Source organism: Cricetulus griseus, chromosome 3 (genome assembly GCF_003668045.3).
Source record: "Cricetulus griseus strain 17A/GY chromosome 3, alternate assembly CriGri-PICRH-1.0, whole genome shotgun sequence".
Lineage (NCBI taxonomy): Eukaryota > Metazoa > Chordata > Mammalia > Rodentia > Cricetidae > Cricetulus > Cricetulus griseus.
In genome coordinates, this window is record NC_048596.1 from 93,958,043 (window position 1) to 93,971,701 (window position 13,659).

At 49.4% G+C, this 13,659-nt stretch overlaps 3 protein-coding genes across 6 annotated transcripts in view; 2 read left to right on the top strand and 1 right to left on the bottom strand.

Annotated features, from left to right (window-relative positions):
- Positions 1-1,333: 1,333 nt before the first annotated feature.
- On the top strand, positions 1,334-2,619 carry Taf10 (TATA-box binding protein associated factor 10). The gene is given in 6 exon segments (XM_027404959.2): positions 1,334-1,530; positions 1,533-1,604; positions 1,699-1,853; positions 2,004-2,068; positions 2,166-2,280; positions 2,447-2,619. Coding segments are annotated over 6 exon segments (654 nt in total). The 5' UTR covers positions 1,334-1,373; the 3' UTR covers positions 2,537-2,619.
- Positions 2,620-2,757: 138 nt separating this feature from the next.
- Positions 2,758-8,539, bottom strand: Ilk (integrin linked kinase). The gene is given in 12 exon segments (NM_001246814.2): positions 2,758-2,995; positions 3,169-3,299; positions 3,410-3,509; positions 3,594-3,715; positions 3,792-3,919; positions 4,000-4,109; positions 4,248-4,333; positions 4,433-4,516; positions 4,612-4,708; positions 4,894-4,989; positions 5,126-5,291; positions 8,425-8,539. Coding segments are annotated over 12 exon segments (1,359 nt in total). The 5' UTR covers positions 8,514-8,539; the 3' UTR covers positions 2,758-2,845.
- A 555-nt stretch (positions 8,540-9,094) lies between these two features.
- Rrp8 (ribosomal RNA processing 8) overlaps positions 9,095-13,659 on the top strand; it is a 40,199-nt gene continuing 35,634 nt past the window's right edge. For 2 of the 4 annotated variants that reach the window (XR_003483234.2, XR_004769111.1), the window contains exons 1-7: positions 9,097-9,366; positions 10,577-10,937; positions 11,283-11,733; positions 11,829-11,958; positions 12,087-12,193; positions 12,273-12,369; positions 12,578-12,814. Coding sequence is in view for 2 of the 4 variants with exons in the window: in XM_027404957.2 (XP_027260758.1) it covers positions 9,268-9,366; positions 10,577-10,937; positions 11,283-11,733; positions 11,829-11,958; positions 12,087-12,193; positions 12,273-12,369; positions 12,578-12,697 (1,365 nt within the window). In the remaining 2 variants the exon portion in view is untranslated. Of the gene's footprint in view, positions 9,367-10,576; positions 10,938-11,282; positions 11,734-11,828; positions 11,959-12,086; positions 12,194-12,272; positions 12,370-12,577; positions 13,464-13,659 lie in introns of those variants that run through there. The other 2 variants (XM_027404958.2, XM_027404957.2) reach the window with 2 other exon arrangements.

Below are 13,659 nucleotides of genomic sequence, written 5' to 3' on the forward strand. Positions count from 1 at the left end.
TAACTCTCATTTTTTTCACCTCCTTAACAACTTCAACCAACAAGTTTTACTGACTTTACCTTTCAAATACGTCTTTGTCAGCTGGTGTGGTGGTGCTCACCTTTAATCCTAGCCCTCAGGGGTAGAGGCAGGCAAGTCTCTGTGAGTTTGAGGCTATCCTCATCTACATAGAGAGTTCCAGGCAAGTCAGGGTTACATAGTAAGACTGGCCTCAAAAATCACACACTCGCACACACCCCTCATCTCCACTGCTACTGCATTAGCTTTGAGCCCATGTTGTTTTCCTCTAAACTGCAGGAAGCACTTGGGGAGGGGAGCCACTCCCAAAGCGCCTCAACATCCTTGACTTTCTATCCATGGGCAAGTCATCTTCCAGATCAAGGAGTGTTTTTACTTGTACAAACTCTTCAAAGATTACTGAGTAAAAGTCAGGGACATCAAAACCTACCTTCAAAATCAGGGAATAAACGTTGGTAATATCTGACACTTGGAATTAGGCAGCTGATGTTAGCTCCCTTTCTTCCTTGCACTGTTCCTACATGTAGCTGGGAAACAACCATACAGTATTGAAATTGCCAGTTTGTTTGCCTTCCTTTCTCAGACTGTTGTTGCTAGTGAGCCAGAATCTTATACTACTTTGTATCCCTAGGTCCTAGGCCAGTAGTTGGCAAATATGAATGAAATAAATGACTGTTGAATTCCAAGTGTGCTTCACTCGTTGTGACTTTAGCATGTTATACCTTCAGAGTGGGTGGGTGGGATACTCACCAAATCCACTACAACCCTTAAAAGGCTGAGTAAGGGAACTACAAAGAATAAAAACTGTCAGGAGGGTCTGGAGAGATGGCTCAGAGGTTAAGAGCACCGTCTGCTCTTCCAGAGGTCCTGAGTTCAATTCCCAGCAACCACATGGTGGCTCACAACCATTCGTTATGAGATCTGGTGCCCTCTTCTGGTATGCAGATATACATGGAAGCAGAATGTTTTATACATAATAAATAAATAAAATCTTAAAAAAAAAAAAAAAAACTCTCAGGAGACGGGTGGTGAATAAGTGTCTGACCAGTGAGTCCCCAAGCAAAGTCTGTGCACCCAGTTGAAGTGTGCAGAGTCTTGGACGCTCTGCGTCCCCACTCGGGCGGGGGTTGGACCGCGAGTTGACGGCGGCTATAATCTCTCACAGCTCTCCTCAGCCTTGCAGTCTACACCTAAGCAGCCCACAGTCAACTAGAGGTCGCCTGCTGCGTCAGCTTCAGAACAGCCAGCCGCAGGACCGCCTAGAGTGGTGGGCGGGAACTGTGACGTCACACGGCGTGCGCCTGGGTGAGCGGAAGCGGAAGTGGCTCTGTTCGCCGCCTCTCCCACCCAGCCCCATGAGCTGCAGCGGCTCCGCCGCGGACCCCGAGGCGGCGCCGGCTTGTGCCGCCTCGGTCGCGGGTCCGGCGCCCCCGGTATCGGCTCCCGCAGCGCTGCCCACCAGCACAGCCGCGGAGAACAAAGCCAGTCCTGCGGGCACGGCAGGGGGGCCCGGGCTGGAGCCGCCGCTACGGGTACGGGCCCCGTGGCGGCGCGAGCCGGGGAGCCGGCGGAGCGGCGCGGGCCGGGTGAGCGCCGGGCCGAGTGAGGGAGGGGGAAGTTCCCTTACTGGGCCCCGCGGCGGGGGAACCCTGTCTTCTCACCTCCGTTGTTCTCCTTCAGCCTCGGTGGCAGCGGGCGGCGCGGCTCCCCCTGAAGGGGCAATGTCTAACGGGGTTTACGCCCTGCCGAGCGCGGCCAACGGAGAAGTGAAGCCTGTAGTGTCCAGCACGCCTCTGGTGGACTTCTTGATGCAGCTGGAGGATTACACACCTACGGTGGGCTACCCGCCTGAATAAGGCCATCTGGCTCGCTGTTGTGCTTTCAAGCGTCCTTTTTTTCCACACTGCTAGTCTTTTTATTCCTCCTTCCCACCCATTGCATCGGGTCAGGGCTAATACTGACCGCTGTTTAATTTGATTTCCCAGATTCCAGATGCAGTGACTGGTTATTACCTGAACCGTGCTGGCTTTGAAGCTTCAGACCCACGCATGTGAGTAGTAAACTCAGGGTAGGTTAGACTGTTGAGTGCTGGGTGCAGTTTGTTATATGTCTCATTACTCCACCCCCACCCCCACTTTTCTCTCTAGAATTCGGCTCATCTCACTTGCTGCCCAGAAATTCATCTCAGATATTGCCAACGATGCCCTACAGCACTGCAAAATGAAGGGTACAGCCTCTGGCAGCTCCCGGAGCAAGAGCAAGGTGTGAAAGGCGGCTCACCTTCCACAGCAGTACAGGCTTAACTTATCCTGAAACCCCTTTGGGAAGCAGCATCCTAGGGGCGGTATTGGGCCTACTCAGGGTTATCTACGAGGGACTGGAATCTGGGATTACTGTGCTCAGCTGGTGGTCTTCCCTCTTCCCTTAGGACCGCAAGTACACCCTAACCATGGAGGACTTGACCCCTGCCCTCAGTGAATATGGTATCAATGTGAAGAAGCCGCACTACTTCACCTGAGCCACCTAACCCAGATGTATTTGTCTTTCCCTCTGTCCCCACACCAGCCTGTTTTCATAATAAACTTTATTGTGACAGGCAGGGCTTATCCCTCCCATGTTGGGAGACATCATGTGGCAAGTGACAAAGCTCTTGAGCCCAGCCCCTTTTGGGGCTACAGTGGTAGGGATGGGAGCAGGGATGAGCCCCATAACTGGGGTAGTACCATGATTGGAGACGGGAGGCAACCAGAGGCCTTCAGCTTTGGGGAAGTACACTCCCCCAACCTTGTTTTGACACCTCTGGAGTCTGGGCCAGGACCTTCCAGTCCTACTTGTCTTGCATCTTCTCCAGGATAGGCACAATCATGTCAAACTTGGGTCGCTTTGCAGGATCTTCATTCATACAAATCTTCATGAGCTTACACACGTGTGGGGAAATACCTGGTGGAATTGTAGGCCGAAGGCCTTCCAGTGCCACCTGGAAATTACAAGGAACAAGGTGAACTTCAGAGTTGGAGTTAATCATATGGTAAAAAAACTTTTGACCCTTCAATGGGATTACTATAAATCTGCACAAATTGTGAGAAGAGCTTGCCACAGCAATTGTCAGCACCACTACCCCTATACAAGTATGTGCAGTTCTATGCTCACCTTCATTCCGATCTCCATATTAGAGAGGTCAGCAAAGGGCACCTCTCGTGTCACCAGTTCCCACAGAAGCACTGCAAAGCTCCACATGTCTGCTGAGCGTCTGTTAGTGTCTTCAGGCTTCTTCTGCAGGGCTGGAAGGAAGAGGGCTTACTACTCCAGCTGCCTAGCCTGTCCTATCTCTGCCTCTTCCACTGTTATTGTGTTGGTTCTTCTCAATTCCCAACATGATGCCTTCACCTACCTTCAGGGGCCACCCAGGCAGGTGCATACATGCGCCCTGGGCACTGGAAAGAAAACTTGACATCAGCCATGCTGATTCGAGCAGTCATGTCTTCATCGATCTGAGGAAGAGAAGTTCAAAAAGGTGGGCCCTATTGTAGGCATGCAGAGGGCTTTGGGGACCAGTAGTGAACTTGTGGACTCACCATTACACTACGGCTATTTAGTGCATGTCGAGGTATGAGAGGCTCTAGTGTGTGTAGAAAAGCCATGCCTCTTGCCATGTCCAAAGCAAACTTTACAGCTTGGCTCTGGTCCACAACGAAATCTAACCGGAAGCAAGAATTAATTTAGAGTTTACCACCCCTATTTTAGTCCCTCCCCAACAAGGCCAGTATCCTTACTGGTGCCTTCATGTAGTACATTGTAGAGAGATCCATATGGCATCCAGTGTGTGATAAGGGTTGGGTGGGGAGCTGGTGGAGCCTGGCAAGCTCCTAGCACTGGAAGCACGTTTGGATGTGAGAAAATCCTGGGAGAGGGAGAGAGTGGTGAGACCCAACAGAATTTCCCTTTTCAGTACTATTTGGGCTTCCACTTTTGCTGTCCCACCTGAGCCGGGGACACTCTTCATTGAAGTCCCTGCTTTTCCTTGTACTCCAGTCTCGAACCTTCAGCACCTTCACAACAATGTCATTGCTCTGCCAGCGGCCTTTCCATAGCTGAAGGACAGGTAGAGGTTAGGCGGTATTAGCTCAGGCTATACTATTTCCTTTCTATTAACTGGAAGAAAACCTTAGAGATACAGAGTGGCAGTTTGTGAGTGTTAGAGAGGGAGGGGCAAGAAGGGCAGGGATCACCTCTCCAGAATGATTCTCGTTGAGCTTTGCCAGAAAGTTGAGCTGTTTGAAGTCAATACCGGAGTGTTTGTTCAGGGTCCCATTTCCTGAGAATATGGGTAGGTCAGGTACCCAGCTTCACCCTAACCCACTTCACTAGCCCAGGATCCTGAATTACAGCCCTTCCCCCCACAGCAGTGACTCACGGGGCCGAGTACGAGTGGTCCCCTTCCAGAATGTGTCCTTGTATGGAATACGGTTGAGATTCTGGCCCATCTTCTCTGCCCGTTCTGGGGAGGAAAAACAGTCTTAGCCTTAACTGTGATATAGAGGGAAGAGATGCAAGATAGGACAAGAGGACACAAGCTAGGGGTAGGGAATGGACCTCGGAGAAGCTCTCTAAGGGGTGCCTTGGCTTTGTCAACAGGCATCTCTCCATACTTGTTACAGATGCTGACAAGAGCCCCGTTAGCCACCAGGTCCTGCAAAGAAAAGATAATTTTTATTCAGGGGGAGGGGGGGCTGTTAACTGTGTCACAAGCAAGCACGAACAGAGATGCAGTGTACTGTCCTGTAAGTGTCACACAGTAGGATTGACAGGATGGGTTGATGGTTCCATGCTCAATTTGTTTCCCACTCATCCTAGGACTTAGGTCTGAGTACTTACCTCTGCCACCTGGTCTTGACCCCAGAAACAGGCATAGTGAAGGGGCACATTCCCATGCTCATTCACTGCATTGATGTCAGCCTTGTATTGCAACAGCTGCGCCCCATGGCCAAGAAAAGAAAAGAATATAGTCCCAAATTTAGATAGTACACATTCTCCATGTGACAATAGCTGTTACTGACTTCACAATTGTGTACATGTGAGATGTGGGTGTTGAAGGGTTTGCCCATACCTTCTGTACAATGTCACGGTGTCCATGACTGGCTGCCAGGTGCAGGGGGGTATCATCCCCACGATTCATCACATTGATACGTGCTCCTCTCATGATCAGCATTTCAACCACCGCAGAGCGGCCTTCTCGGCAGGCCCAGTGCAAGGGGGAGAAGCCATGATCATCCCTTTGAGAAAGAGGCATGGAATTGGAGGTTGGGAGGGACAAAAGCTTTGATGGGAGAATTCTATATTCACTGAGAAGGCTTGCCTCTCTAGTACTTAATTTTTACTCATGTCAGCAATTCACAAAGTTCAATTCAGATTTTCCCTTGAGCTTCACACCCAGTCACTCAGATGTCCCAACAACTGTAAGGTTTATTACTTTAATGACCATCTCCTAGATCCTCTTCCCTAGCAGTTCTTCATTAGGTGATAGCACTCTTCTGGGTTCTTTGGCGTCTGCTGCTCCTTGATTGACAGTACTAGGAGTCAAACCCAGGGCCTTGTACATACTTGGCATATGCTATGTATACCACTAAGCTGTATCTTCAGCTCATACATTTTTAGCCACACCTTTAATTCTGTTTCCACTGCTTCTTGTGCCTCTCCTTATTGTAGATGTACACTGACTAGATTGTAAGAATCTATTGAGGTAGCTGGGCGTTGGTGGCGCACGCCTTTAATCCCAGCACTCGGGAGGCAGAGGCAGGTGGATCTCCTGTGAGTTCAAGGCCAGCCTGATCTACAGAGCGAGTGCCAGGATAGGCTCCAAAGCTACACAGAGAAACCCTATCTTGAAAAACCAAAAAAAAAAAAAAAAAAGAAAAGAATCTGTTGATGTCAGCTGTCTTGCCTGTTAGATCATATGCTTGAGGACAGAGTCTGACAGCTGATGTTCTTTCTATGCAAGTTAATGGGAGAGGGGCATATTGGAGAAGGAGGCCATAACTTAGGAGAGGGAACAAGCTTACTATTTGGCTCTGGTATTGAAACTAACATCTAAAAATGGAATGGAATTAAAATGTTTTGGAGGGATATAATGACAAAAAAAAACATGCTTTTGATTACTGATGAGGCAGATAATAACACAAAACAGGATTTTCCTACTTATCAACCCAGAACACACAAAAGAAAACATATATAGAAGCTTTAAGATGAAAACTATATCTGATTAGTATTTTCATTCTCTAAGAACATATATTTTATAAAGAGAAGTGTACAAACAAAACAATTGGGTGGGCTGGGTCAAACTGACAGCCTGGAGCCATAAAAGGAAATTCCCTCCAGTCCAGGGATGCAGATCTAAGGGGCGGGACGGGGCGGTCTGTGGCTTAGGCTTGCAGCCTCCGGATGCCTTAGTGCTGTGGTCATTTCCTGTAAGGGGGCTGGAGGAGGGGCCTTGAGCTGATCCAGACTTGGTCACCCAGAATCCCTCAACAGCTGAAGGAGGTATGTAGCTTTAAAAAAATTGTTCCTCCAGTTAGCCCTCATCTGCTAACACAATCAGCAAAACCTTTCCCAGGATGTGAGTATATCCCTTGCTATCAGTCTTGTCTCCCAGACTTCTCATGTGTTCTGACCTAACAGCCTCCGGCAGTCTTGGCCTCAGTGTAAGCCCAAGCTTGAGAACAAAAATAAATGCACTGAGTTTTGCTCACTGTCACCCCAGGGCCTAGATTTCTATCTCAAGAAAGCCTGTAGGATATTAACCACCACCAACAACACACCCTGTCCCCTTAAGCCACCAAATCTTTCTGGTTTCCCTAATGATGCCCTTTCACCTTTTGACAGCAAGGAATCTTCCAAAATGTCACTCCCACTGGGGACAACAGCCTAAACTTCTATTTCCTTACCAACAAAACATGTCTCAGTGTGTACCAGAGCTTACGAATCATGTGAAAAATGAAACTGAATATTACAGAGAAATAACACAGCCTAAAGGGAACTGGTGAAACCTGGCCTAAGATGACAGATGATCCTTTACAACCTAAAAAAGTACACTCTTCTAGTCACACATGGTGACAGCAAACTGAAAACCCAGCACTCAGGACGCTGAGGCAGTAGGATGGAGGCCACTCTGAACTACATGACACCCTATCTCCAAAAGCAAACCAAAACCACCTACTAAACTTTCCCAACAACACTTTTCTTTCTTTCCTGTATCAGCCAGCATTTTAGAAAGTGTTCATATTTTCTCCGTTTCCTCGCTTCTCATTCACTTTTCTCCTTTCCAGAAGCCTGCCATCTCGAGGGCATTGATTATGTCTGATTTAAGGACTCTAGTACCCACTATAGGTGGTGTTCCTTATTTGAAGGAACCCAGTATAAAGCAGGTTCCTGTTAATTTTCTGCAGTTTCATTTACAAGATCAAATATGACCTAAATATAAGTTAACTGAAGAACATAAGATACTCATTCATGTTCTTTAACTTCTCAGAAGCCTATGCTACAAGTGACCAGCTCATTAAAACATTCTTTAATCTTAATCCATTTTCCTATTTCTCCTTCAGAAGGTTGATACCTGTCAGTTGGATAGGCTTCTAATCCTCTGCTTTAATTTCTTGCTCTTTTGAGGTACTATTTTTCACACTATAGAATCTTCAGATACCATTTAAATGATATTTGTGGTATCTTGGTCTCCAAGTCAGACTTCTCCTGAAATTCAAATCTACACAACCAACAACCTGCCCAATATTTCCCAGTTGCTGTAGTGCCACCATAACTGTATCAGTCCAGACAGAACATCAGCAACTTCCAAGTATCCAAGTGCCCAAACCTCACAAACCCCAGGCCATCTTTGACTACCCTCAGTTCCCATGTCAAGTCAATTACTTCATCCTTATGACTCTGGGAGAATCTCACCACTTCTAGTTTTTCAACTGTCCGAATTCTAGTCCAAAACATCACTTCAAGGCAACTTCCAGGATGACATTAGACAAATGGACAGTCTCATCACCACACAGCTTCAGAACTTTGCTTACAGACATCTGTCCTTTTTCACTTCTATCCAATGCTCCAGGGCACAGAAACCTATTCTCCAACCACATGTAATTCCAGGCAATTGCCTGACACTCTGGCCTGCCATTGACATGAGTTCACAGAGGCTGCAAAGCAACCCGGAACCTCTGAATGTGAAGCTTAGTTAATAAATTCAGTTCAGACACAGCTTCCTCAATGTAGATACCCCTCCAACAGTCTGTGCTTACTATACTCTTCACACTAGATGGCAAAATCAGCTGCCCCCGCCCGACATGAGCACCCCACGTAGCGGAGAGTAGACTGACAGCCCTTCTCTCACTCTCCAGCGCTTCAGCTCACCCCTGATTGAGGTCGTTCTCTGTGTTGTCCAGCCACAAGCGCACCGCCACCGCGTTGCCCTCCCGGCACTGAGTGAAAATGTCGTCCATAGCGGCGTCCCGGACAGGAGAAGCCTTGGGGGACTGCGGGAAAGCAGAGACAAGAGGATGAGCTCTGCTCTGTTCTCTGCAGAACAGAGTTGTCTGCTCTGGGATGGGGGGCTAGGCGTTGCGAGAGTGACAGTGGTCGTCTGTGAAGGACTTCGGGCAGCGAGACGACCACTGGGCGCGAGGGACAGGCAGGGTGTGGCGGTATAGGAGGGACTTTGCTAATCTCCTGAGCCGGTGTCTGTGGGCACCGAGTCCCGACCCGCGAGCACGGCTGGGGGGGGACGGACGGGGGGGAGAACAAGCTGCAAACACCCGGAGGAGGAGACAGAGGACCTTCCCGGGCGGCCCCGGCTCCCAGCTCGTAACTGCTGCAGAGATCGCAGAGATGGGTTTGCAGGGCCAATGTGGGGCAGGGCGCAGAGACACCCGCACTCACCGGGACTCGGGCCGCAGGCGCCTTCTCCGGGGAACTCCCGTCCGGCCGCGCCCGCCGCCCGGCCCCGCCCCGCCCCGCCCCGCCCGGCCCTCTTGGGCCAGAGCGGGCCACCGTCCCTCCCTTCCGACCTCCTACTGCCTCTCTAGCTCCCGGCAGCTGCACTCGATGGTGCTCTGCTCCGCGCCGGCCGCTCTAGCCACCACAGGCTTTCACTCTGTGGCTTCCGGCTGGATTTGGTTAGGGTCCAACGCTACGATACCCTGACGGGCTTTGCACGTGGCCGTGGCGTGGGCTCCGGCGACCCTGCCCTCCACTGGCATGTTCGAGGAGCCCGAATGGGTCGAGGCGGCCCCAGCAGCCGTGGGCCTCCGTCCAGCGACAACACAGAATCGGCCAGCGACTGCTCCGCCAGTCAAGGTGAGCGGCCGGGGACTGGGCTGTTTGAGGTGGCGAAGCCGACCCTCCCGAGCCGCCCTTGTGCGTGTTGGGGAGACCGAGAGCCTGCAGTGCTGTCGTGGATCGGGATGGAGGGAGTTAGTCCTTATCTGAAGATCCGGAAACTCCCCCCCCCCCAAAAAAAAAAAAAACTGACCTTAAAATACAGTTGGTGAGAAGTTGGTACAGAGGAGAGAGCGTACCTGAGATGGAGAAAAACCTGGAGAAGCCCAGGGGTTAAACACACCGAGTTAGAGTGTATCAAGATAGGAATGCGAGGTTCGGAGGGTGGAGTACAGAGTAAATGAAAGGTTTGAAAAGTAAGTTTTCGTACGCTAAGGGTAGAAGTCAATGGAGTTGCTTTAGCAATGGAGTGGTTTCGCCACATTTTCTATCACCAGGCATGACTTTATACTGGAGATCAGTTCCAGGGCTTGGTAAGCAAGCATTCACTACTGAGCTGCACCCCCAGCTTGGAAAGGTTCTTAGTTGCACTGTAGAAAGTATATTGGACACAGTCAAAGCAGGTGGCAGGGATGGTTATCAGGATCACTATTTTAAAAAAGGTATGGGGAACCCAGAATTTCCGAGGTAAATGCCTGGCCGAGGATCAGCAGCAGGACTTGAACCACAAGTCAGCTTCACAGAAAACAGGTCTTTCTTTTCCTTTGAGTTTCATCGAATGTGAGAACTATTGTATCTCCTTTGGGTATTCCTGACTTTTAGTCAGCCCAGGGTGTTCTTTTAATCTGTATTCCATCCTTCTAATGCAGGCCGCTGGCCTGCCTGTGTGCAGCCTCATCCTACCTGGCTATTATCGCTACTGCAGTTAGGAACATCTTTAATAGACATGTGTGATGCTGTCCTTCCTGTTTCAAGAAACCTCTCTGGTGCTCCTGGAATGCTATCAGCTGCGGTCTTGTCTTGGTCCTGTGGTTTGTGACCTTAGCACATTCCTTTAAGGAACATCACCTGACAATCCTTTACAGGCTTAAAAAAGCAGGGTAGAAGCATGTTGCCACTCTCCAGCTTCCTAGATCGTGGGGTTGCAGCTTGAAAGTTCTGGGCTTGGCACACTTTACAAACTGGCTGAGAAAAATCACCAGTGTCTGAACTAAATCCCATCTCTCCTTTCTTAATCTCCAGACCTCATCCATTCTCACATCCACTCTCATCCCTTGTCTGCCTCTAGGGCCGCAAGCGCCGCCATCTCTTGGCCACATTAAAGGCTCTGGAAGCAGCATCTCTTTCCCAGAAATTCCCCAGCCCACCTGGCAGTGACTCTGAGGAGGAGGAGGTAGGAAGGAAGAAAAAATACCTCCAAAGGCCCTCACAAGCCAATGCCTTGAAGGAAGGAGGGGAGAAAAGAAAAAGAAAATGTCAAAAACAGGTGTTATCTATCAGTGACTCTGAGGGCAAAGAAATAGAAAGGAAATGCCACAGACAAACTCTCTTTGGTGGGATCTCTGCTGAAGAAGAAAAAGGAAAGAGGAAATGCCAGAAATATTCTCATTCACACCCAACCCAGCACCTGGACAGTGTTGACCATACAGGTACCGTATATGTGTATATGGGAGGGTGGGGGGTGGCATCTGTGAGCTAACTGAATAGATGACAAAGCTCTCTGTCTCTCTGTCTCTCTGTCTCTCTCTCTCTCTGTCTCTCTCTCTCTCTCTCTCTCTCTCTGTCTCTCTCTCTCTCTCTCTCTCTCACACACACACACACACACACACACACACACACACACACACACACACACACACGCTGGATGGTAAAAGGCACTTTTATCCAGGCCACAGACTTTGCCTGTGAACAAGGGAAAGGAAAAGCCAGGATGATTTGCCATGTCTTTGAATTTAGGGGATCAAGCCTCAAATGCCTTCTCATCTTCCTCTCAGCAGTTCACAATGCAAGGACAAGTACTGCTACAATTGACCCACCCAAGCCAAGCCCTGAGTCCACATCCTGTAACTCCTCTAATACCCTGAGCCGAAAACAGTGGCGGAACCGGCAGAAGAATAAGCGGAGACACAAGAACAAATTTCGGCCACTTCCAGACCAGGTTCCTCCAGTGGCTTCCACAGAGGAGACTGAGGTGCCTCCTGTCCCAAAGTCAGACAGTCAACAGACTAGAGCTGGAGCCCTTCGAGCACGCATGACACAACGGTTGGATGGGGCCCGATTTCGATACCTTAATGAACAGTTGTACTCAGGGCCCAGCAGTGCTGCCCAGCGCCTCTTCCAGGAAGACCCTGAGGCTTTTCTCCTCTATCACCAAGGCTTTCAGAAACAAGTGAAGAAGTGGCCACTGCACCCAGTGGATCGTATCGCCAAAGATCTCCGACAGAAGTAATGGGAGGTGGAGAGGGGCTGTGGAGTATGTGAAGTGGGTGATCAAGGACTTAGATCAGACTAGAGTGTGACACCTTCCCCTCCACTCCCAGGCCTGCATCCTTGGTGGTAGCTGACTTCGGCTGTGGAGATTGCCGCCTAGCTTCAAGTGTTCGGAACCCTGTGCACTGCTTTGACTTGGCCTCTCTGGACCCCAGGGTCACCGTATGTGACATGGCCCAGGTAAGCACCTCTGTGTATCTGGCCTGTGATTTTCTAACCCTTCCTGGTCTTCCCGTCCTATTATCCAATTGAAGCAATTGGTGCTGAATCTCCCTTTACACCACCTTGTGCTCCGTCTGACACGTCAGGTGCCTCTGGAGGATGAATCCGTGGATGTGGCTGTGTTTTGCCTTTCACTAATGGGCACTAACATCAGGGACTTCCTTGAGGAGGCAAATCGAGTACTGAAGCCGGGGTGAGTCCCTAGGACACAGATGAATTTTTGTGTACATGGTGTGTCTCCACCTTTACTCATGACTTCCTCCTTTTCCCAGGGGTCTGCTCAAAGTAGCTGAAGTCAGCAGCCGCTTTGAGGACATTCGGGCCTTTTGGGGGGCTGTGACCAAACTTGGCTTTAAGATCATCTACAAGGTGAGGGTCCCAAGAAGTCTGCCCTTGTGTTTGTCCTTTTCTGGGTAATGGTGTTCAGGAAGGAGGCTGTAGCCCCAGAGATAAACATTTTGCTCTTTCAAGGCAAAACTCTGGAAGGAGCTATAGGAAGCTCTCTGAGCTGGGAAAACTCATAGAGAGGGGTGACTAAGGTGAGGGTTTGTAGCTCATTGGTATTCTCTGCTCCTAGGACCTGACCAACAGCCACTTCTTCTTGTTTGACTTTGAAAAGACTGGGCCTCCTCGAGTAGGACCCAAAGCCCAACTCTCAGGCCTGAAACTTCAGCCCTGTCTCTACAAGCGCAGGTGACCAAAGGACACCTGTTAAAAGGGGAGGGCTCAGACTCCAAGCTCAGAACTCTGAAGACTGTACCTACCCAAGCTACAAGCCAGAACCTGGTGCCACCCTCCTGTACCAAGAACACTGGTAAAGCCTTCTGCTCAGCTCTACTCTAATGGAGCCTTCTTGGCTACACAAAGCATGCTCAAGAATGAGGAGTTTATTGTGAGGGCATTGGTGTATCTGGGAATTGTGGGTCACTTCATGTGTCATGTAAACTAGTTGGCCCGGAATTGATGGATCTCTGGGTTTGGTCTTCTTCATCTTTCAGAGGCACAAGGGCACTCCACTATGCCATCTTCTGACTGTATTGTCTAGTCTCTGCTCATCCAAAGTTTCTGCTCCTTCAGCTTCAAGACTACAGACACACAGCTTTTGCCTTATGGCAGATCCCAATGCTAGTTTGCCAGTTGGGACTGGGAGTTCTTTCTTTCTTGGAGCTAAGAGTCATTTAATTTCTTTCTTTTATTGTTGTTGCTTGAGATTGGCATCTCACACTAGTCTAAGCTGACCTTAGAGGGCAATTCTCCTGATTATTGGGATTACAGGCATGAGCCACTGTACCCAGGTTAGTCTCTTCATTTCTGAATATCCCATTTCTCATTGGCAAAACATAAAATTCTTGTGTTACAGCATGTTGTATGGGTTAACTGAGGAAAGCTGCAGCAAGAGCTGGGAACATAAGAGGCACTGAATAAATCAGCTATGGCTATTGTGTGTCGTCGATCTTACCATACTCTTTTGTTTTGTTTGGTTTGGTTTGGTTTTTCAAGACAGTGTTTCTCTGCATTGTTTTGTTTTGGAGGTTGTCCTGGAACTTGCTCTGTAGACCAGATTAGCCTCTAACTCACAGAGATCCGCCTGCCTCTCTGCCTCCCGAGTGCTGATCTTACCATTGTTTAAAGATCAGCCCTAAGCTGTCTTGGAGGTTG